This window comes from Stegodyphus dumicola, chromosome 7 (assembly GCF_044657685.1).
Source record: "Stegodyphus dumicola isolate Sdum_Otavi_A_Nest chromosome 7, ASM4465768v1".
Lineage (NCBI taxonomy): Eukaryota > Metazoa > Arthropoda > Arachnida > Araneae > Eresidae > Stegodyphus > Stegodyphus dumicola.
The window spans coordinates 59,627,562-59,652,319 of NC_140774.1; the positions used below are offsets into that span (position 1 = coordinate 59,627,562).

A 24,758-nucleotide genomic window follows, 5' to 3' on the forward strand; every position below is an offset into this window, starting at 1 on the left:
CCCTCGAATTTTCGGAATCGGGAATAACGTATTTAATGTTTGGGAAAGCTATTTTTATTTCATCTTTTATCTATTTTCGTATTTTAACAAACTCTAGGATTTGAAAGAGAGCAATGGTAACAACTTTCGAAATAAAGCAGATTTTCGTCTCCAGCTTGCGAGACTGTTGCCACTCGAAAAATGAGAAAGAAAATTATCGTTTTTCCGAGTTTTTATTTATAGCTCTGATTTTAGCTACTTTTTTTTTTTTTTTTTTTTTTTTTTTTTTTTTTTTGAGAAACGTGACGTCGACCTAATTGTAGAATGTTTGGTGGTGATAGCTATAGTAGTGACCGAGTTATGAGAGGACAAACACACAAACTTTCTTCTTTATATACTATATAGATAACAAGTATGAAACTTTCCCAAATGTAAGTATACGAACCGCGAGACTGTATTAAAATTTGGATTTACTTATTTGTCAAAAAAGAATTTTTTTAAAAATTTGACATCGCCAAAACATGAATATTTTCGTGATTTAAAAACATTTCCATAACTGGAAGTATATTACTACAAGCAACGATCGCAAAAATAAAGGTCGTGTAGGGACTTTTAAGCCGGATAAAGGATGTTGGTGTACATATACGTGAGCATATACATATACGGTTGGTACAGCTAACCTGCAATATAAAGAGAGAAGCAAGCCTACTCTTTAGAAAATTTCAATATTCTTCGGCTAATCGTTTTTGAGTTATGCGAGATACATACACACATATATTATATCTACATACATACAGAGAACACGAAAAAATCCCTTTTAAATGCATTATAAAATATACTATGAAAAGGAAGAAGTCTTTATTCTGTCCGTATGAGATGTCGCACAAAAATCATCCAAATGGATTCAGATATGGACAACATGGATATTTCCACTGAAATGTGATACTTGAAAATTTTCGTAATTATAATACTTCCTTTATATTGTAAAATGCAGTAATAAAATATTACCTAAATGGGAAATCTTAAATAGATGAGAATTAGTACCAGAATTCCACAGCTATACTTTTAAGAAGTGGTCGTAAAAAAAAAGTGGTTCGCTGAGAACTTCGTTCTAAAAGTTCAAGCAATAACTAAAACATTTTCGAATAAATTGTGTGTGAAAACTGTATGTCCCGTCGTTCAAAAGTAGTGGACTGTAAATTCACTTGATGTTCCCTCAGTTTAGAACCCAAGAAACCTCAGAGTCATAATGTTGACCGAAACTACTTTATTGGCTTTCAAACATTAAGTTGGCTGAGGAACGGCGAAGAACACTTTGACACCTCTGACTTCAGTAGCGGCTCACCAAGTAAACTCGGGAGAACCTCTGCTTAGTTGAAACTCACAGCAAATTAAAAGCTCTAAACCCGAGCTTTACGATCCTAACAAATTTGTGTCTGCGCCTCTCCCCGGTACAAAGAGAGAAATACAATTTGCGTAACATAGAACTAAAATATTTAATCCTTTGCGGCGCACTGTACGTTAAAGTCGGAATTTCAGCAAGAAACGTTGTATTCAGTCTATTTAGTCCTAAATAAGTATACAGGTAAAATTTTGTAAAAATTGCACTTACCGTTTTAATTCTGTGGGTGTTCCATGAGGTGGAACACTGCGCCGCCAGAGCTTTGAAAAGTGCGACTAAGCGAGCATTGCAGTGAAGCACGAAAATGAGTAGAAGCGTTTGCATAAGAATGAAAAAACTCTGTATTATGGCTGTATACATGGTTTCCTGGATATACACAATATTCTTGAATATATACGGATAAATGAGATACATATCTACATACACAAGTCCTATATACAAAAATGTTTATAAATTTTCCTATTTCTTATCTTCGTGAAATTGTTCAAAGCAAGTCACACCTTTTTGATGGAAGCACAAACCAACTAAGATTAAAATAATTAACTACGATTAATATTAACAAAAAAGAAAAATAAGCTTATAATATATAGATACACGAAAAATATCTACACAATTATTGAAAATAAACGGGAATGAGACTAAAAAGGCAGCAAAAATTTCGCGTAGGTCTAAGTAAAGATGAGTCAAGCTACTAATGAAATTCCCGCCTAAAAACTACCCCCAAAAATTTCGAGATGCCAATATTAATGCTTTCATAACACAAAAACCACCTCGCCCCTCAATGCTGCTTTGTTTGAATTCATTCCCTACCCAAAAAAAATCAACAGAAACAGAAAACGAAAACAACGGATGTTCTCTCCTGAGAGCACAGATGTTCTGATTAGTAAGAGCATGAGATTGCTAAAGGCGCAGTGTTCCCGCTAATGGAACACCTGGTTTTATTCAATGATTCTGCGTATGATTTTTGTATGAAAGATTAAAAAAATAATTTGGAGTACAGCCAGCAAAATTATGCCTATCTTTCTCCAAATAAAATTTTTATATCATTAAAAAAATAGAGAAAATTACTTGAAAAAATGGATTTTAATAACACATAATAAATTAACGTTATGTGTCTCCTTGTGATATGCTGCTATCTACGGTTTAAAAAGAAAAGTTCAAAGTATATTATAAAAGCATTTTTATCTATTTACGGTTGAATTTAGAGGCTTTCGAAGCGATTCAATTTGGGTGTTCCATGTAGTGGCACACTGAGACACAGAAGCTTAACCATATTTTAGAATCATTTATAAAAATATATAAATGTAAAGTTAAATATAAAATATTCGTTTCAAAGCGATCGTTGACGATTCCATATCTCTTTAGTCTTCCGTTGATGCGGTCATCTTAGAGAGACATTGTGAAAAACCTATATTTACTTATTTTCTCAGAAACATCGGTCATCTTAGGATGGTAATCGACAAGAGGATTTATTGTACCTATATTTTCTTTTTGTAAAATTCTGCGTTTACATTTTCTAGATCTAAATTTAAATTTGATCTTTCTCAAAAAAATAGTGTGAAAATGAATGCATTTCCGTTAATAATCTATTCCGTTAATAACTCTATCTGGCTTTAGGGGTCCAGAGGTAAAGTCGTTGAACGCTGGTTGCTAGACCCAGCACAAAAACACGCTGCTTGAGAATTTTGTGGTTTTTCTAATGTGTAATGTGCGTACGAAACTTTTCCTGAGAAAGTCCTCCCCAAACGCTTCCCTCCCCTTAGGAAAAGAGCCCTAACGTGCTCTTCCAATAATCCAATAAATATAAATACGGTACTGAAATATTACGTAGTTCATCCTGACTTGTGTCATCACAACTAACGAATCGCAACATGCAAAGGATACTTATATAAAAGGATTACTTTGAAGAAGCTGAAGGAAAAAGAACAAAAGAAGTCTTAATTTTATTCAAAGAACATAATATTAGAAATTTCAGACATGCATAAAACTTTTAAATACATTTAATCTAAAATAAATGCTCCTTTTCCCTTTTTTAATTTTTTAAAAATATATTGTTCATGAAGAACTGCCAATACAACTTTATGAAAAGACTTAATTAAATAATAACGTTTAATAGTTAAGTAAATAAATTTAAAATTCTCTTAAAATAAAAATTAAATACTGCGTAGTACTCCCATACGTATCATTAATTTTCTACTTCCTTTCAACTTTTCAATGCAAGAGTTCCTTCTTGGATTTTTAGCAAAAAATTATTAATGAAAGGAAATATATGAAATATAGAGGTAAAAATATTCCTCATTCTTACTCGCACCTATAATTCATTACTCGAATACGCACCAGCACCTTTTAAATGTAGAAAAGATATATCTGCAGAATAATCGTCATGCGATTATTTTATTTACTCTCTTTTATAGGAATATATTTTCCACGACGATATTTTTAAACTGCGAAGTTTTGGAACCTCTTTCTGTTCTTCGTCGATGTTTTGTACCACGATTGTTTTCTTCGATGATGTTTTAGACTTACGATATGTTTTCCTGCCTTCTTTTCTCCCACATGTTTTCTACAACGAAGTTTCCCTCTTACGTTGTTTTCTCCGCTACGTTTTCGTCCGCGATGTCTTCGTCGGACCTCCTAGAATTCACTCGCAAGCAAGCGAAATAATCGTTCCATTTAGACTCTTGTCCTTCGACAAAATAATACCTGGCCCATTATGGATTAATGCAAATGTACAGAGACGTATAAGATTATGGGGTTCATTTAAAAATGACTTTTCAGTCCACTTTCATATTAGTTTGATTACCATTAAAAACGAACATGAGAAAGGTGTCTAAAAATTTGCGTCTTATACTTAGGAATTTTTGAATAAGATTACAATCAATTTTTTTTTTTTCTTATGGTTGGCACTTGCCTATGTCGGCATCGTCCTGCCCTAAGGCCAGATAGGTAGTCTCTTTATCATGGAGGCGCCTAGTAGGCGGGACATCATTGCCTCCTATGAAGGGACAGACAATTTTACATCCATGCCTTCTCCGGGATTCGAACCTGAGCCCTACGGTATCGCACTCAGGTTTCCCTAACCACCATAACGCTAAAAAAAGGCTTGCAGCTACAGATTTGATTTTATTCATGATTTATCATTATAGTCGTTAGAATATTTTATTCTCACAATTAAATATTGTTTTTTTTTTTTTTTTTTTTTTTTTTTTTTTTTTTTTTAGCTTGTACAACGATGATTCAAATTTTAGTGTTTTTCCAGCATCAAAGCGGTTGCGCACATTGATTACAGACATGTTGTTTAAAAAAATAAAATTTACGAAAAAAAAATGCAGATCAATTTTTTAACAGTGGGAATCAATTTTTCGTAACTATTTCAGTAGTGTCAGTTAATTCAGACTTGTAGAGATTAATATTCAAATATTAAAACTGAGACTCGGTCTTTCAGAAAGCCTCACAAGTACTTTCTCTCTTTCCATAACAATGTATGTTATTGTCGTTATGATTGATCAATACCAGTATTGATCACCGATAATTTTTAAGAAAATCTGTGATAACGCTTTACCGACTTTTAAACAAAGGAATGAAGCTTATACAGGGTGAGCTGTCAAGTACTTCAGAAACTGTGTTCTTAAACGTTTAAAAATATTTCATATCTTTTAATGAAATACATCTGACACTGAAGCATGTCTCCATTCGATGATGCCACCGATGCTTGAAATTATATTCACAGTTTCAGCATGTTTATAATAAAAATTGTAACCAATGTGCTACTCACTAGTTTTCTCATATACTCCTGCGCTTTATGTACTTTAAAATTACAAACGGCTACAACTGTGTCTCTGTTCACCTTGTTTATTTAATCAAACTACTTTGTCTTTAACTGACAGAGTGTTGGCTTTATAGTAATATATACTTATCACACTTCTGCTGCTTTGTTTTGTGTTTAAAATGTTTCTTCAGTTTTATTTGGACCGTAAACGCTTCAAGAAAGTAATTCAGAAATCTGATTTAGAATGTGCGTGTTGATGATTGACTGATTCAGATTCTTGATTATTTTCTGATTAGATCTCATTTGCGTCTGCAAAAAGTGCCAATAATTAGGTAATAAATCTATGCAGACTTTTCGTCAGAACTCGTTGGTATGCAAGTAAATAAAATGCTTACACAAATGAATAAAATACTCCTCATATTACCATTTCGACGTTTCATATACAGATAATTTGACTAAAACCTGATAATAATTTATATTTTCTCTCTCATTGTAATGTTTCTTTATACTTTTATAAACGTTCTTCCAAATAAATGTTTCCACAAAATTATTACAATAGGTTCTCAAGCATTACCCTCTTAACCTTCTAAAACCGGGCCGAAATTCTCATATTATAGCTTTCAGACCAGCGCAATCCGAAACAGTTTTGCCCCCTCTTTGACATTTTCCTAATGAGAAAAGTCGTCAGTTCCCCTCCATGGATGAAGTAAAATTTACATGTTTGTCGGACGCCTACGTCCCATAGTAGAGGAGTTGCTAGATTTGCAATTTTTTCGATGATTATTTTGCTTTCATATTTAAGTGAAAGCAAAATTCTAAATAAATAGTGCATAAATAAATGTGCAGTACTGGATGCATATCCAGTGCACACTTTATTTAGAACAAAATGTATGCAATGTTTATATTTCATTCACTATTTCTAATCAATCTCGTAAATAATTTGTGAATTTTTTAACTTTGTTTTCACTCTTCATTTATATTCGCGTATTTTCGTATTAGAAATTAGCAAGCGAGAACAAAATTTAACAAAATATAGTAAATACAGACTAGATCTGTAAGTCTGCAGGCCGGAATGCGATTTTTAATAACATATTTTCATTAATAAAATAATGGTAATGACTAATTTAATGAAATAATAATAATAATATTTATTACCATTAGATGATTAGAATGAGATTCAATACAAATAGATTTTGAGATGAACTTACAGCAATAATAAAGCTTTACATAACAATAACAGAGATTTAAATCTGCTTTTTTCGATAATTTTGTTATTATAATATAAAAATCAAAATCCGAGATACATTGGTTGCGTTTAATAATTAATTTTAACAAATATTACATTGGACTATCAGGCAAAGAAGGTATATCTTTAACGAGAATTTTTCTTTGTAAAATTGGCTTTTGTTTATGTTAGCCGAGAAAAAAATTCGTGACTTATACATGCAATCATCAAAAGAATTTTGAGAACAGTTTTAAATGTTCATGAAAAATTAATTATACGTCAATTTCTTTCCATAGGTAGAAATTTCGTCTAAAACTATCGTTATATCCAAAAGTTGAAGTCTATTTCATTTTCAACGAATATTCTATTTGCACATAATATATTTTCCAATTTATTTTAGAAAGAGTAATCTTTCACGTTTTCAAAAGAATAAGGAAATATTGGGTGTTGATACCATGTAGTAAATTTGTTTTTTATATTTCTTCCAGTAATGAAAACGATTACCCTGCAATATTTTCAAAGCAAAATTAAGAAAACCGTTTACGCCAAATTGTGCATAAAGTATCTTCTCGTGTATATTTTTATTTAAAGTGTGGAATTTTCTCTTTGAAAATATCAAAAATCATGAAGAGCAAAATTAATTCATGAGAAATAACTTTGAAATGCAATAATTCCATTGTAATATGACATAGTGGATAAAAGTGCAATACAGTTTATTTATTCACAAATAATCCCCCTCATATGCGTAATTTATGTACTGTCGATTGAGAAATATAGGTTAGTAAATTAAACCGGTTAATTCAATACTTTTCCTTTATCAATATTTTTACCTGCTCTTCAGTAAAGCGGTAAAGGTGGCTGAACACTTATAGCTCGCTTGGATTTGAATCCCGGATAAATAGTTGGAGTCATGGTTTTTGTGTAACGTAAATGCAAGCCAGCTTCTCTTAGAAAGTCCTCCGCGAAGACATAACTCCCCTTATACAGGTAATCGTTGGGTGCTTTGATGTAATTCAGTAAGCGAACAAATTAATCCAATCAATACCGAAGAACGGGTTGATTACATGTGGAGTTTTCCACCAGGAATGTAAATGCGAGCAATTTTCTCTTAAAAAGGTTTACACGAAAGCATCCATTCCCTTAAGCAGATAGCGTTCGCGTGCTTTTCCGTAATCCAATCCTAATTTTCATACATTTAGTAGTAAGTTGACATACACCTTATTACAGACAAAATAACAACTTTTTTAAAATATTTTTTTATCAACTTGTCTGAATTCTCTCTATCTTTTGAAGAGTATAAGAATTTCAGCAAATAAAACTGGCCAAAATTTTATAACATTTAACTGATGTTTTGATTCAGTTTAGAAGTAACGTGAGCTTTACTGATATTTAAATATTTTTTGGCAGATCTCATCCTAAAAGAGGGTGTAAAGATAAATTGATTTTATTTAATTTACAATCAATGAAAATCATTGAAAGCAATCACTGAATGAATGAAAATCAGAAAAACTATTATGCATACAATTGTCTCTTATTTATCTCCTGATAAATCAGACAAAATTGCCTGCATAATAGAAGCACTTTGAAAGAGTTGACAGTTCTTAAGGGTTTTATGCACTCCACAAAACAATGTCAAAATAAAATCTTATTATTCATAAGTATGAAAAGGAAGTAAACGAGTAAACGATAAAAACGGTTTTACCTATTTTCTAGAAGGGCATGAAATCTAAAATATTAATCTATTCTTATTTGTTATGATTAAAGAACATTAAATATGGTAAGCTTAAAGAGCGTGCAAAATCGCTGACGTTTTAATCATAGCAAAAGTCAGTACTAAAAAAAATAGCATTAAAATTATGAGACAGATTGAGAAAGAGATGGCCTCTATTTAATTTTCAAGTATATTGGCGCGAGACGAAACCTGCGGTTTTTGCCAAAATGTAGCTAAACTGATAAGAAGAGGGAAATAATGCGTAGCCAGCGGCTACTCTGAGCAGCGACAATGGACCACCCAAAGATCTACAGATAGGCGATTCTCTAAAATGGGGAGGGCATGGATGGTACGACAGTTGTACCGATGCCGGCGTCTGAGAAAGTCATTCTCCTTGTACAACTGCTGTACCAGCCGGCTTCGAGAGGTTAATCGCATTTACGTTTACTCGGCTGGAGAACTCATTAAAGGACTTCTTACCACAATGCCCACAGTTGGATAATCTTCGGTTTCTGGCAAGTACTATCTTAGCTATTAAAAGGCAGCAGACCAACAATAAAGTGCTATTCACATTCAATGTTCGCATGTTTAGCTATTGTCTATTTTGCCTTTCTGCTCACTTTTCGAATATTTGATTTTGAGTGAAACGATCGTTAAGATAGTAGGTGCTTTGAAATTTATAATCATTCATCCTTTGGTATTTAATTAGGAAAATTCTCATCGGAAGACTCAGTGTGAAAGTAATTCAGCGAACAGGGAAGTACTGCTATATGCGGTAGAATTACATTTGCATAAAGGTATAAAACCGGCCCTTTAAAAGAGCTTCAACGTTTTCATATGAACGTGTATTTCTGTTGAAATTCAACTAGTTGCATAAGCACAAATCTTCATAATTTATTTTGAGATGGTGGAAAAACAGTGCTGACGTGTTATCAAGCTAAAAAAAAAAAAAAAAAAAGGAGGACTGTGCTATATCTCCCGTTCTACTGGGCCGATTGACAAAACTCAAACTGCGTTTTTCATGTCTCGAAAGCGCGACTTAGGAATATATTAGATTTATACATAGCACTATTCTAACGTAGGAATCTAACATAGGCATGTGTTGAAATCTTACTCCAGCTTTGGATTAGCGTGAAACGTGATTGTTTACAAGCTCTTTTGCGATTTCTAAATTTCTTTTGACTTTTTTGAAGGTGTTTTTATTATAACATTGCAGTTTTTGTTTAGTATTTTTATCACCTGATAATTATGGAAAATTGTGAGGAAGATGTAAAAAATAAAAGATCTTATATTCATCGACCAAAGAAAAGAAAGTTCCAGGGAAATCAGCATAATGATACAATGAATAAGAAGTGTGGTGTCAGTTCTTCGTTTAAAAAATTAAATAGTGACACTGTTTTGTCACCAAGAGATAAAGATAACTTTAGAGCCTAATTTTAGTGGTTATAGACTATTTGATTTGGATATCCTATTTCAATGTATTGAAAATAATTTATGTTGTAAAATTTGTAATGTTCATTTAAGTGAACTATTTCATCATGGTTTAAGCTCAAAATTTGAGTTACTATGCTCAAAGTGTTCATGTAAAAGAACTTTCACAAACTCTAATATGATGGGTGTCCGAAAAAATATATCAGAGCTAAACAGAAGATTTACGTATGCAATGCGAACTCTTGGTCAAGGGAAAGCTGCTATGCAGTAAATACCCCAGGAATTCATATCCGGAATGGGGTCCTTGAGTTTAGAAGTTGGAATTTTATTGATGGGAGAGTAAACAACCCGAAAGTTAAATTTCTGCAAAATATGTGCAACTTTATAGCTAATTGATGGAAAGAAGGGAATAACAACAGAATTTTTATAATCTCCTAAAATAAGAGTGTGGCTTTTAGTGTGTTGAGATGAGAATTTTTTAACTGCTTGATTAATAATGTTAGGTGAAAAGCCCCTGTCAATAGCTATTGCTTTTAAATAATTTAGTTCTTCATCAAGGGCTAGTTTGGAGGAGCAAACTTGAAGAGCACGGAAAACATAGGAATAAAATGAAGCTAACTTTTGTTTAGTCGGATGACATGATTTAAAGTGTGGTGGAAGGCAAACCGATGAAGGTTTACGGTAAACTGTAGTACTGAAGTTGGATGTGTTGCGTGTGACCAGAATGTCGAGAAACGGAAGAGAATTGCAAGTCTCAAGTTCAAAAGTGAACTGAATAGCAGGATCAATAGAATTCATTGTTGAAAGAACTCTATTTAAATCATCTTTATTACCTTCAAACAGGGTAAAAGTATCGTCTACGTAGCGGAACCATGCCGGGAAGTTTAAAGTTTCAAACAATTTTGATTCATAATAATGCATGTAGATATCAGCCAGGATGGGACTGAGGGGGCTTCCCATGGCTAATCCCTCAGTTTGCTTGTAATATTTATTTTGGAAAACAAAATGTGTTTGTTTCAAACAGAGTTGAGTGAGAGAAATTAGCTCATCAATTTCGATGCAAGAGAAATGAAATTCGCGAAGTCTGGTTTCTAGACATCTTAATGCACCCTCCACTGGGACATTGGTGAATAATGATTTTACATCAAAAGAAACCATGAGTAAATTACGAGGAGAAATGTTTTTAACCTTTTTTACAAACTCTATTGAATTTTTTATGGTGTAAATGTTATTGTCTAATAGAGTGGAAAATCTAGAAACTAAATATTTAGCTAATGGATACGAGGCAGTACCTAAATTTGATACAATAGGGCGGAAAGGAATACCACTTTTATGAATTTTGGGAAGAACATATAATCTGGCACAATTCGCAACAGATGGGATAAGCGAATGTTTTAAGTTGCTTGAAATGATTTGCGAAGATTTGATCGCAGTTTTTATTTTGGATAAGTCCGAAGGTGAAGGATCTTTAGGGATCGGATTAGCTTAATTTAGCTAAGCTTAATTTTGTTGAATATATGCTTTTTTTTTCTTTTCAATATTCTTTAACACGAAAAAATATTTCAGTCCCCTCAGTTTTGTGTTAAATGACTTTCACTGTATATCTCTTGCACATAAATCCCTTTCTTACATAAAATATAACTGTAAGTATAGAATAACTAAATAAATTGTAAAGGAAGTTTAATTAGCAACTATGAAATCTTAAAAAAGTACATAGTATGAAATTTATAATGGCAAACATTAAAAATAGATGAAAGTAAATAAAATTTAAATTATAGAATATACTTTATAAAATTAATAATAAGTGGTTAAAATATATTTTTTAATTACTTAAAACATAGAAGTTATTTGGCAGAGATTGTTGGATATGAAATTACTACTTCAAATTTTCAGATTACTATTGTTCATATTTAAAGTCTCAACTTGCAGTCTTAATCCACATAACAACCATTGTAAAAATCACCCGTTATCATATTCCAAAGATCAGCAGCATACATTTTTTTCAAAATCGTGCATAATATTAAATATTGGCTTTTGATAGTCAAGTTGATACAAATAAGATGAACTGTTTTTATGATTTTAGACTAAGTTTATTCTTACATTCACTTATTACAATATTTCATTTTTTATATGCTCGGCTATCCAAAATTTCAAGAGCTTTCCGGATATTTTTTTTGTCGAGTTTTTACTATACATACATTTCAGCATTTACATCGTCAAAATTACACAGACACATACTTGAAGTGAATTTACTTTTACAGCTAAACACAGGAACTGGAAAACACTTATTCGGAGATTGTATTTCTTTTTCGTTCATGAAAATCAAAGTTCATTACACAAACATGCATTCACACTGCACAAGCATGTATGGAAATTCTTAATACATTTAGTAAATAAATCAGAAAATATTTTAATGTATAACAAATGAATAGTAAGTAACTAAGCTTTTAGTTAGTAGTTAGCTTTTAGAACCAGTTAAACTTTTATAAAACAGAGCATAATAACACAGTTACAAAGATATTTAATGTTATAAAGTTAGGTAGTTTAGTAAATTTCAGTTGTTCATCAAAGCAATGAATTATGAAGTTCCTTGTGTATCTTTATAAATGAACTTTATTGCTGTTTTAAGCAATTAAACAACTGTTCAAGTTATTTTAATAATTTTGAAATATATACACTAAAAGAAACAATAAAATGTATTAATCTATTTGTCAAACTTGATTTTGGCACGAAAGTCTGCAGAATGCTTCGTAGTTTTTAAGCACATAGAGGCACTGCAATTCTTATTCCTTGATCTGAAGTTTTCTGCAATTTTTTTTTTTATTTAAATTGCTGTATTGGCACACATATAATTTTTGTATAGTGGCTTCAGATGTGGATAAGTTTTTCAAACACTTTCGTTTATTTTACTGGCGTCGCTGAATTTTGCGATGAAATGCAGCACATTTATTGCCGATTGCATTTATCACCTTCCAGACTTTTCATACTGTTAATGTATACATCAGCAGTGAATTATTCTCCTCTTTCCTCAAATACACTACGGCGTTAAACAATAACCATTCACTAAAGATTTTGCGTAAATTTCCACTCATAATAATTTAAATTGCGAAAATCTCACAATTAGCACCTAAACACACTATTCAGGAGCACAATTCTTTCGAAAGCGCACCGTAGTAGTCAAAAGTGGGGTAGGCGTCTTGCCAAACTAGTCGATATTTCCGTGACGTCAAAAATTTGAAAAGTGGGGTAGGGTTTGGAAATACGCGTCTCCTTCCCTATGAGTATTAAGATATAGGTACTTTCGCCTCAGACGAAAGAAAAAAAAGTTCTGGGACTTGTATATATTATTTTCCATTTTTACTGTACGATACTGTGTCAAATCTACGATAATGTGTAAAAGATATGCCAAAATTATTAGTTGCTATTATAGCTTATCCAACGAAAACTTCATCTGTGGCCGATATATGGCGTTGTAGTGACCCAGTTATTGCATGAGAAATAATTATTTTTTATTTCATATATTTGTTCATGTGTTTAATTATTTTATAAAATTAACTTTAATATTTTGTTAATATTCATATTTATATTTAAATTTCTTTATGCTGAATGGCAACTAGTTCTAGTTCTGATTCATGATTGCTAGGTTTTGGTTTCAAAACGTTGCTCGTAGCGTCGCATTTCGATAGCTGGAAAATAAAATGCAATAACTTAGCTATTTGTTTATAATTCATGCTGTTACTAGTCATAAATTAATTTTAAACATTAGTAGCCAAGGCTACATCGTGGTGACCCTGATTAATTTTCGAAATGTCAACAAATGACTCTTCTGAAACTGCTATGAAAGATACGATACAGTCACCGGAGCTTCATAAGGTGAGTGTGAAAATACCTCCTTTTTGGATTGATAAACCGGAAATATTTTTTTTTCAAGTTGAAGCTCAGTTCAAACTTAGAAATATCGTTTCAGAAGAAACGAAATTTAATTATTTAGTTTCACAGCTTGAACCTAAGTTCGTCGAAAATATTTGGGACATTGTAACGAACGATAGTGCCACAAAATATTCGGATGCTAAAATTAGGTTATTACATTTATTCAAAGAAAGTGAAAATGTACGGATTAAACGTTTGATTACTGGTATCGAACTTGGAGACATGAAACCAAGCCAACGTTTGCAGAAGTTGAGATCAGTTGCTACTACAGATGTGTCTGAAAATCTAATCAAAACATTATGGCTGGAGAAGCTACCTGACTCCATAAAAATATATTATTAGTTAGTGATGAAGATGTAACCAAGTTAGCGTCTATGGCAGATAAAATTAGTGATATGAATCGGAAACCAGAAGTATTTAGTACTAATGCTCCTTCTGTTCCCGCAAATGATTTGTTGCAAAGAATTACCTTTCTTGAACAAAAAATTGATCAAGTAACCATTCGCTCAAGACGAAGGGACTCGGATTTACGTAATTCACGTTCACGATCTCGAAGCCAACCTCGTAAACGATATGACCCTACTGGCAAATTTTGTTTTTATCACTTTCGTTTTGGAGCAAAATTCATTCTAGAGAAATGCAAGCCTCCGTGTGCTTGGGTAAAAAACGATTTCAAAAACCAGGAAAACTCGAATCTGCAGTAGGTTCAGCGGCAAACGCTGCTGCAGAAAATATGAAGGATTGTCGCAAATTTCGTTTATTCGTTCGTGACCGAAGATCAAATTTGCACTTTCTTATTGATAGCGGAGCTGACGTAAGCATAATTCCTGCTACTTCACAGAATAAATGTAAAACTGAATATAAACTGTATGCAGCTAATGGCACAGATATTTCCACTTATGGCATAAAAACGCTAACTCTTGATTTGGGATTACGTCGTGATTTTCAGTTTCCATTCATAATTGCTGATGTCACAAAAGGTATTTTAGGAGCTGACTTTCTTCACAAATATAAATTGCTTGTCGATATAAATAAGAAAAAATTAATTGATGGCGTAACACAGCTTTGTGTCCAGTGTGATGTCGCTGCTATTTCCAGTGATTACTCAGTAACCACATTAAATAAATCCATAAAAATTTTCGATTTACTGTCGAAATATCCCGAAATTTCTAAACCTAACCTTTTTCCTACACAAATTAAACATGGTGTTACACATTTTATTTCGACTGTTGGTCAACCCGTTTATTCAAAGGCACGACAGCTCGATCCAAAACGCTTAGCTATAGCTAAAGAGGAATTTAAATTTATGCTTGACAATGGAATAATTCGTCCATCAAACTCCCAGTGGTCAAGCCCCTTGCACCTTGTTACGAAAAAGGATGGTTCATATCGTCCTTGCGGAGACTACCGACGATTGAATGCGCAGACGATACCTGATCGATACCCAATTCCTCGCATTGAAGATTTTCATCATATTTTAAGAGGTACAAATATTTTTTCTAAAATTGATTTATTCAAAGCTTATTTTCAAATTCCCATTGCAGAAGAAGACAAATGTAAAACGGCTATCATCACTCCTTTCGGTTTATACGAATTTAATGTAATGAGTTTCGGTTTAAAAAATGCTCCTGCAACGTTCCAAAGATTTATTCACGAAGTCTTTAGAGGATTAGAATTCGTTTTTCCCTATTTAGACGATATACTCATTGCATCCAGTACCCATGAAGAACACGAAAATCACCTTAAATTAGTTTTCGAAAGATTACATACATTTGGGTTAAGAATTAATGTTTCAAAATCTGTCTTTGCTGTTCCCCAAATCGAGTTTCTAGGCTACCTAATTACACCTAAGGGTTCCCGTCCTTTGCCAGAAAGAGTTCAAGCTATTACTAACTACAAACGACCAGAAACAATTCATGAACTTAGAACCTTTCTTGGAATACTTAACTTTTATCGTCGTTATATAAAGGATGCAGCGAAGAATCAAGCATTGTTACATGCGTATCTCAAGGGAGCTAAAAAGAGGGACAAACGTAAAATCGAATGGACTGAAGAAGCTGAAAAACAGTTTGAAACGTGCAAGAATGACCTGGTGAACACGGCACTGTTGTCTTTTCCCAATTCTGAATTACCTCTGGCGTTATTTACAGATGCTTCAGATACGGCGATTGGCTCAGTGTTGCAACAATATGAAAAAAAAAATTAAGTGATACTCAGCAAAAATATAGCACCTATGATAGAGAACTATTAAGCATATATCTTTCAGTTAGACACTTTAAGCATTATCTAGAAGGAAGAGTATTTACAATTTATACAGATCACAAGCCCTTAATATTCGCCTTTCGTCAAAAACTTGACAAAGCAACACCTAGACATGCTCGCCAACTTCAATACATCTCCCAGGTTTCGACTGATATCAAATATTTAAAAGGTGAGAATAATATTGTGGCGGATACGTTATCTAGAGTTAATGAAATTTCATCGATAGATTATGATAAAATAGCTGATGAACAAACTCAAGATGAAGAACTGAAGAGTTTGCAAACCACTACTTCCTTGAATTTCAAGCAATGTTCTCTACCATCGGGGAAATATTTGTGGTGTGATACATCAACTAAACATGTTCGGCCGTATATTCCTCAGGCTTTCAGAAAACACGTCTTTCAAAGAATTCATGGTTTATCACATCCAGGAATAAAATCGACTATGAAATTAATGACATCAAAATTCATTTGGCCTAACATAAAAAAAGATGTACAGTTGTGGACAAGAACCTGCATTCATTGCCAAAAAGCTAAAATCAATCGGCACACCAAAACAAAATTAGGTGATTTTGAAGTATCACCAGGAAGATTTTCTGTCATCCATATCGATCTCATAGGACCACTTCCACCATCTAAAGGGAATATTTATTGTCTTACTTGCATAGATAGATTTTCGAATTGGATGGAAGCAATTCCTTTAGAAAATATTTCTGCTGAGAACGTCGCAAGAACCTTTTATAGCAATTGGATTGCGCGTTTCGGAACGCCAAGTAAACTCATTAGTGATCGTGGATCCCAATTTAAAAGTGATACATTACGAGCTTTGTCCAAAATCTGTGGCATCAATTTACAACACACTACTGCCTACCACCCCTCGTGTAATGGCAATGTTGAGCGCCTTCATCGAACATTGAAAACAGCATTAAAAGCCCACAACAACATATCTTGGACGGACACGTTACCAACAGTACTTTTGGGTTTGTAAACTATTCAACAGCACTATTCAAGAAGATACCAATCATTCTATTGCGCAAGTAGTTTATGGCCAGAGTCTCAGACTTCCTGGCGAGTTTTTCAGCGAACCAAGTATCCAGACAGCATCGGAGACTTTTGCTAATAAACTCCAGAAACAGATGGAAGTTGTTGGACCGAGACTAATTCGTAAAAATTCATCTGAACAGATATTTGTCCATAAAGACTTAAAAACTTGTTCTCGTGTGTTTCAGCGAATAGATCGGATAAAAAAAACCTTTGGAACCTCCTTATGAAGGACCATTTCCTGTTATTGATCGCAAGGACAAATATTTTACTATTAGCACAAAAGGAAAACATGTTAATGTATCCCTAGATCGCCTGAAACCAGCATATATTTTAGCTGAGGAAAATTCTCAGTTGATACAACCTGACTACAGTAATTTGCAGAGACCGGACTCAAATTCGGATGTGAATCAAAAACCTTCTCGCACAGGCAGAACTATACGTTTACCTGTTAGATTCAAGGACTGACTAAATTATTTTGATAGTGGTTAACACTGCAATACTAGTTACTACCTATTTCTCCATCTTCGTAACGTAACTTAGTTACTGGTGGGGGAGTAGTGTAGTGGCCCAGTTATTGCATGAGAAATAATTATTTTTTATTTCATATATTTGTTCATGTGTTTAATTATTTTATAAAATTAACTTTAATATTTTGTTAATATTCATATTTATATTTAAATTTCTTTATGCTGAATGGCAACTAGTTCTAGTTCTGATTCATGATTGCTAGGTTTTGGTTTCAAAACGTTGCTCGTAGCGTCGCATTTCGATAGCTGGAAAATAAAATGCAATAACTTAGCTATTTGTTTATAATTCATGCTGTTACTAGTCATAAATTAATTTTAAACATTAGTAGCCAAGGCTACAGCGTCACCCCTGATCAACTTCTTCGCAACTGAAGACTTTGCACTTTTATTACAAATGCATACGACTTTTCCAGTTTATGGAATTTAACGAACTTTTACAGGTCCTTAGGGGATTGATAAACATGTAGTGGTAAAGGCCCTCGGGTCGAACACTACTTAACGAATAATGATCTCTGATCTCCCCGTTGAATCACTATTATAAATGTTCGTTTTACTTTTCAAACTGTTGCCACCAAATGTTAGAGTCTTGCATTATATTTGAAGAAATTAAATAATGAAAAATTAGAGTAGCTCCTAAACACTATACCATCTGGGGGGCAAGATCTTTTTATTATAAATTAATTTTAATAGAAAAGTTATTTTAACATATGTGCGTTTAAGAAAAAAGAGCAGGGAAAATTTCCCAAAAACGCAAGCACATGAATTTTGGCAGCATAGTTTTGTCGAAAATTGCGCGATTTGGCAACGTTGAAACGTAAAGCTGATTCGCCGGTTGTGTTTGCGCCAATGAACAAATGTGTTATTTACCGTGTGCTTTTCTTTTTAAAAGTTCCGAGACTTCAATGGATATTGATGCGGGTGATGAAGAAGAACGCTTCAAAAGGCTTGCTGTGTATGTATTCACTTATATATATATTTTTTCAAATACACAAAATATTGGTAAAAGTTTACAATTGGGTGCCCCTTGTTTTTTGGCGATTCTTTTTTTGATGCCAAGATCGGCACCAGGAAGGTACAATTTCTTGATGGTCGCTACACAAAACAAAAATAAGAAGTCAAAGAATTGTACAGACTCTGTGTCCATGAACACATTGATCTGTTTTCACTTAAAAAAAAATCCTAGAATTGCACAAACTAGGCATTGCGCACTGCCTTAAATTTGCCCATGTACACATCAATCTATTTTCATTTAAATAAAATCAGGAAGCTAAAACAGAGTTAAAACTATCATGGTAACCAGAAGTAAGGTTTCATCGCCAAAATTTAAAAAAGTTGTCGTGAAGCGAAGGGGCACTCAGTTCTACGCTAGAGCGAAAATATTTATATTCGTGATCTGTTTGTATGTAGGAATTCAATATACAATTAAAGTAAAATGTTTGATATCCAAATGTAATCGAATATGTGTAGTTTCCTAAAAAAGTGCCAGAATATTTAAATGTGCGAAACTAAAAGTATAAAATGTTAGTTTCCTTGAATTATGCGTTTTCTTAGTCTTCATTTTACAATAAATCCAGATGTTAAGTATAAGTTCAAAAATAGGCTGACTATATTTTCGTCATGTCACATGTTATATTAAGTTGACCATTATTCTTCAGAACTGTATGTTTAGCTTAAAATGCTCGTTAAAAATGGGACAAAATGCCATAACGCACAAAATACCTTAGATGGAGCTCACACTGTAAATAAACTAGAAACTCTTAAATTTGTTATTAGTTTGCAAGTAGAAAAAGGGAATTTTTTAGTAAAATTTTTGGTGAATCTTCGGATTATGGTAACTTGGCGAAACTTTGGCGACCATCCCTGCTACAGCAACCTGCTAGTTTTTTTTTTTTTGGATGCCATTTTGTTTTCACGAAGTAAAGCCATGTTTTATTTTATTTTTTTTTTTTACTCAAAATTTTTTCCAACAATCTGCTAGCCGAATTACGCTTATGCTAGAACTTTTATGGAACAAAAGTGCTTAATCATGACGAAGATTAGGTGCGAAATTGGGAGGAAGTGTAGAATCGCCCACTGCTTGCTGCATTTTTAAGAATTGCATATACACGATATCTATGTACACATCAACCTATTATAACTTAAAAAAAATCCCAGAATTGCACAAAAATGGCATTGTGCAGACTTTGGTATTGCGCACACAAAAATGACTTTATCCATGTACACATTGACCTATTTTCACTTAAAAAATAAAAATTAAAAAAAAAAAAAAATTACAAAAATCCAATTCTTCTTACTCTTGTAAAAAGCACCAAACAAATAAGTGGGCGATTCTGCACTTTAGCAGCGAAATTGTTTCTAAGTGCTTATTAGCTAAAATCCTGTTTGGAATTTTCCGGAAAATGTCACATGACATGTCTCATGATCTCTCATTTCTCTGAGACAAAATAATCTGTGATTCGAACTGTGTACTTCTCAGATTATTGCTAAAATCCTAGCTAGTAACCTTTATCACCTTACCAAAATGTCACCAAACTACCTGTTACCATGTTCCAAAGATTAACCAAATTTTTGAAATGATCTTTCTGAAAATTTCTAAAATCATGTATTTAACAGCTTTTGACACTATAACATATTTTCTGAAGCAGGGCAGAATTTGAAAGGTGAAACCTCTTGGAAAACACACAAAGATGTCTTGTAGAATATAATACAGTATTATCAATTAATTACATAACTGCTTTTCTCTTACTTGAAGCAGAACTTTACTAATCTTGTGAGATATTTAGTCCAAGACAATTTAATTATAATATTGGGTACTTTTCCATTTCGCCGGCGCAAATCTCGCCAAGCAGACTTTATTGGCAGCAACATACGGTATACACATAAAAAATTTAACCAATGTTAGTTTTAAGAATTTTTTATTTTGAAGGCATAAGCATTTTAGTATGGTTTAAAATTTTGTAAAAAACCAATAAATAAAGACAATAAATTTGTAAAAAGACATTAATTTAAGAATTTACTTTGCTTTCATCCTGATTCGCCGGTTCATATCACGTGACCCCAAGTGATCTTATCTCATGTAAACTACGCTACAAAAATATAATTCTCTCAGTAATTATCTACATTAATTTCAAGTTAAATCTTATGGAATACAAGTTCAAATGCAAGAATTATTTTAATTCGTACGAATAGCTTACTCAGAAATTATGTAAAACCGCAGTGCTTTACTTCGCTAGTGCATTCTCATTAGATTTGATGAATTTAACCCTTGATTTTCCTTTTCTATATCTTTGCGTTCAGGTGAGTGGTGTGATTGCATCGTAATTAATTACCGCGAATGGTCTTAGGGCAAAAAATTTAACTATCTTGTAAAAATTCTATGTAATTGTATGTCAGTATTGAAAGAAACAATCAATCTGATAAGAAATGGCTGCAACTGGTTTTGAAAATGAAGGGTAAAAGTTTGCCAGCGAAGATATTCCGTTTGGCATCAGTTGTACCATTATTGGCGACTTTATCGTTTGTGCCGGCAAAACGGAAAAGTACCTAATATTATTTTTCAAACTTAGGTATATTTATATTGTAATAGATGAGTAAGAATTAAGGATACAGTGGATATTTAGCTGAAATATGCTAATCAGCCTAAATGCTACTATTTATCCAGTAATGTTAAATATTTAGGAAGAGAAAAATTTCCACACTTTTTTTTAATAATTCAGGATCTTTATTGATTATTTATAATGGGGATATTTCCATTCTATTTTATTTCTTTCTTCCTGTTAAATAGTCTTAAAATTTGTTTTAATTAAAAATAAATAAAAGTTGTAGATTGATAGAAGCTTTCCGTAATGTGAAACAACCTTTCCATGAATACGTTTCTTCCCATAATGTTATGCAATTGCAACTTTAAAATATTAGATTATGTTAATTAAAATTTGGGTAAAATCCTATAAGAGCCCTTGCGACAAACTGGGAGAGTGCAGAATCACCCACTGCTCCGCACGTTTCTCAAAATTGCCAACTTGAAAATAGCAAGTAAAAAAATTGGGGTAGAGTAGACTTTAAGGTACCCCTTGTATTATGGTGAAGTTGTTGTTTGATTTATCACCAAGTTGTTGTTTCATTTATGGTAGCCTGAGTAGTTGAATGTTATGGAAACCCTATTGTGACATAATCAGGTGCATGATTCTGGGAAATTTTGAATCATGGGATGTTTTGTAAGCGTTTTTGTGGTGTGTGTTGGTTTGATTCTTTAGACAGTAGAATGGCCGAATGTAGTAAGATTAATTTGAAGTTTCTGTACAATTTGGAGCAAAAGGGGAAAAGAGCTTTAATTGACTGGTGTGTAAATGTAGGTTTACTTAGTAGCCATTATAAGTGTTTTGTATGTAGGAAGGATATGCGTCTAGTCGAACGTAAAAATCGTTTAGATGGATTTGAATGGGTTTGTAGGAAGAAAAGTTCAGATGGTCACTATGTGAAGTGTTCGATCAGAAAGAGTACCTGGTTTGAAAAAAGTCATTTGAGTATGATTGATATTTTGATTTTTACGTGGCTCGGGGTGTACGAAGCGAACTCGAAAATCATGGTAAGTGAATATTTGCTTTTGGTAGTGCTTAAATATATAACATGTTTTTTCTTTTCTATGTTATTTTATTTTTTGGTTTAAAATGTATTTTATTGAGATTTTGCATTTTTTTCCCCTATATTGTAGAATTTGGTGCTCCTTTGACTTTTTAAGTGTAAATATATCAATGTGTACATGGACAAAGTAAAGGGAGTGTGCAATGCAAGTTTGTGCAATTCTGGGATTTTTTTTAAGTGAAAATAGGTCGACGTGTACATGGATAAAGTTAAAAGAGTGCACAATGCTATTTTTGTGAAATTCGGGGATTTTTTTTTTTAAGTGAAAATAGATCGACGTGTACATGGATAAAGTTCGTGAAATAATGAAGTATTTATGACCTAAAGAGTATCAAAATTTACAAAAAAAAAAAAAAAAAAAAAAAAAAGAAGCTTAATATTGATTTGTTTGCCTTATTAAACATTTCTCTCAATGCAAGTTGTTTAAGTTGCTCCGTTTGTTGCGCTAATACATTCTCTTTAATTCTGTAGACAGGCATAATCCTTTGCTTAGTTACATTGTTGAAGTCCTGTAACTGCTGTTTCGAGAATTCCGATTAATTTGTCAATAAAAATTTTCTCGTTGTCAGTAACTTCTCTGTCACTTTCTTCACTATCAGTAGCGTATTTTCTGGATCTAGAACTATACTACAGATTTCGCCATTCATTAATTGATTGATGATTGAGAAGGATTGTCATCACAATGAAAACTTCTTTTATATCATCCTCATTTATTACAGCTTGTCCATATTTCTTTACAAAATCCGTTAATTGGAAAATTTCGCCTTTGTTTTGCTATATCCGAAAACCTTTAAAATTAGTGGCTATCATCATCAAATTTAGCTATCCTTCACTGTACATATTTGGCTATGCATCATGAGCTTGGCGACTAACGACAAGTTGTTCTGTTAAATTTTATCTTGCTTCTATCACGCACTGAGACAATTATGCCTGAATTATATTAGTTTTGTTATTTATCATACTTATGTCTATTTCTTTCACGTGCTTAAGGCTTATTAGAGTTCTGAATAAATAAATTCCCACATATATTTCAGCCTTATTGAAGGCCGGCGCTAGATATCTTACCGCCTGATGCAGTCTCTGTGGGTCCTAAATTCTCCGAGTCTCTGCAGCCATACGAGCCCTGGTGCTGGTTCTGGGTTTATGTGAATAACAAATCAATTATTCTTAATTCAAATAGCCATAAATTTAATCTTTGAGTCTATGAGTATCATCAACAAAATCTATTTTTATCACATGGAAAGAAATGTTTGGTAAATGTTTCCTCGTAAACATTTTTTTAGCACATTTAACTTAAATCTGTAATCATCGCCAAGCGTAATGTCAACATATAAGGTTACCATACACCTTTATTATTCAATTACTAACAAGAAAAATTGGGTACTTTTCCGTTTCGCCGGCGCAAATCTCGCCAAGCAGACTTTATTGGCGACAACAGACAGTATACACATAAAAAATATTAAAAAAATCTTAGTTCTAAGAATTCATTTTTTGAAGGCATAAACATTTTAATATCACTTAAAACTTTATAAAAAGCCGATAAATAAAGACAATAAATTTGTAAAAAGACATTAATTTAAGAATTTACTATGCTTTCATGGTTCAAAATCCTAATTCGCTGGTTTATATCACGTGACCCCAAGCTATCTCATCTCACGTAAACTACTCTACAAAAATCTAATGCTCTCAGTAATTATCTACATTAATTTCAAGTTAAATCTTAATTTGGAACACAAGTTTAAATGCAAGAAATATTTCAATTCGTACGAATAGCTTACTTAAAAATTATGTAAAACTGCAGTGCTTTACTTCGCTAATGTATCCTTATTAGAATTGATGAATTTAACCCTTGACTTTACCTTTTCTATATTTTCGGCTTCGGGTAAGAGCTGTGATTGCATCCTAATTGACTTAACTACTGAAAATGGCCTTAGACATAAAACTGAACTATCTGATAAAAATTCTATGTAATTATATGCCAGTATTGAAAAAACCAATCAATCTGATAAGAAAAAGCTGCGACTTGTTTTGAAAATGAGGCGTAAAAGGTTACCAGCGAGAATATTCCTTTTGGCATCGATTGTACCATTATTGGCGACTTTATCGCTTGCGCCGGCAAAACGGAAAAGTACCAAAAATTGTTTAGGCATCGCTACATGAGTCATTACTGAAGTTGTCATGTTTTGATAAACATGCGGTGATGAAAGGAAAGTATAATAAATAATGATTCCCAAGGTTGGCGTCAGATCAATGATGTATCTATGTGGAATGTTTCAGTTTGAGATGTGTACCATAAAGCGGATACGCAGGAATGAAACCAAGTTACTGATCCTGATCGTACACATTTATGCTAAAAGGTTTGTTTCTTCAATAACAATGTATTTCATTTAGTGTCAAAGTGAAATTAAGAATTGGCACACTCCAGATGTTTTATTATGCTCGGAGGGGGGTGGAATCAAATGTGCATGCGTAAAACCTAGGAGAAAAATGTTGTTGGTGGTTTTGAGGTCCGGATTTTAGATCATTTCGGATAATGGACGTCTGGATTTCAGACTTTGTACTGAATTTCTTATTTATTTTGATTAATATAGCAATTGGATTATATGGATGATCTTTAACTTTGTTAGAGATTTCTTGCTGGTAACTTTATGCTTTCTTGACTACTGTTATTATAATGACTTTTGAAATTGCTTGTTTTCATGAATGTGTTTGATTGATTTAGAAATTCTGAATTTTCATCCACAGAGAACCCGTTGGCGCCGTTGCTGTTTTACTCGCCAAGTTCACCTATGGTTGATGGGCGTTGGTTATGAGATATTAAAACACATGGAAGTAAGC

At 32.8% G+C, this 24,758-nt stretch overlaps 1 protein-coding gene across 8 annotated transcripts in view; it reads left to right on the plus strand.

Moving 5' to 3' along the window:
* Positions 1 to 17,626: 17,626 nt before the first annotated feature.
* Positions 17,627 to 24,758, plus strand: part of LOC146996204 (cullin-5-like) — a 181,800-nt gene continuing 174,668 nt past the window's right edge. For 2 of the 8 annotated variants that reach the window (XM_085820303.1, XM_085820304.1), the window contains exons 1-2: positions 17,643 to 18,231; positions 24,666 to 24,752. Coding sequence is in view for 5 of the 8 variants with exons in the window: in XM_085820301.1 (XP_085676427.1) it covers positions 18,134 to 18,231 (98 nt within the window). In the remaining 3 variants the exon portion in view is untranslated. Of the gene's footprint in view, positions 18,232 to 24,665; positions 24,753 to 24,758 lie in introns of all 8 variants that reach the window. The other 6 variants (XM_085820296.1, XM_085820295.1, XM_085820301.1 and 3 more) reach the window with 5 other exon arrangements.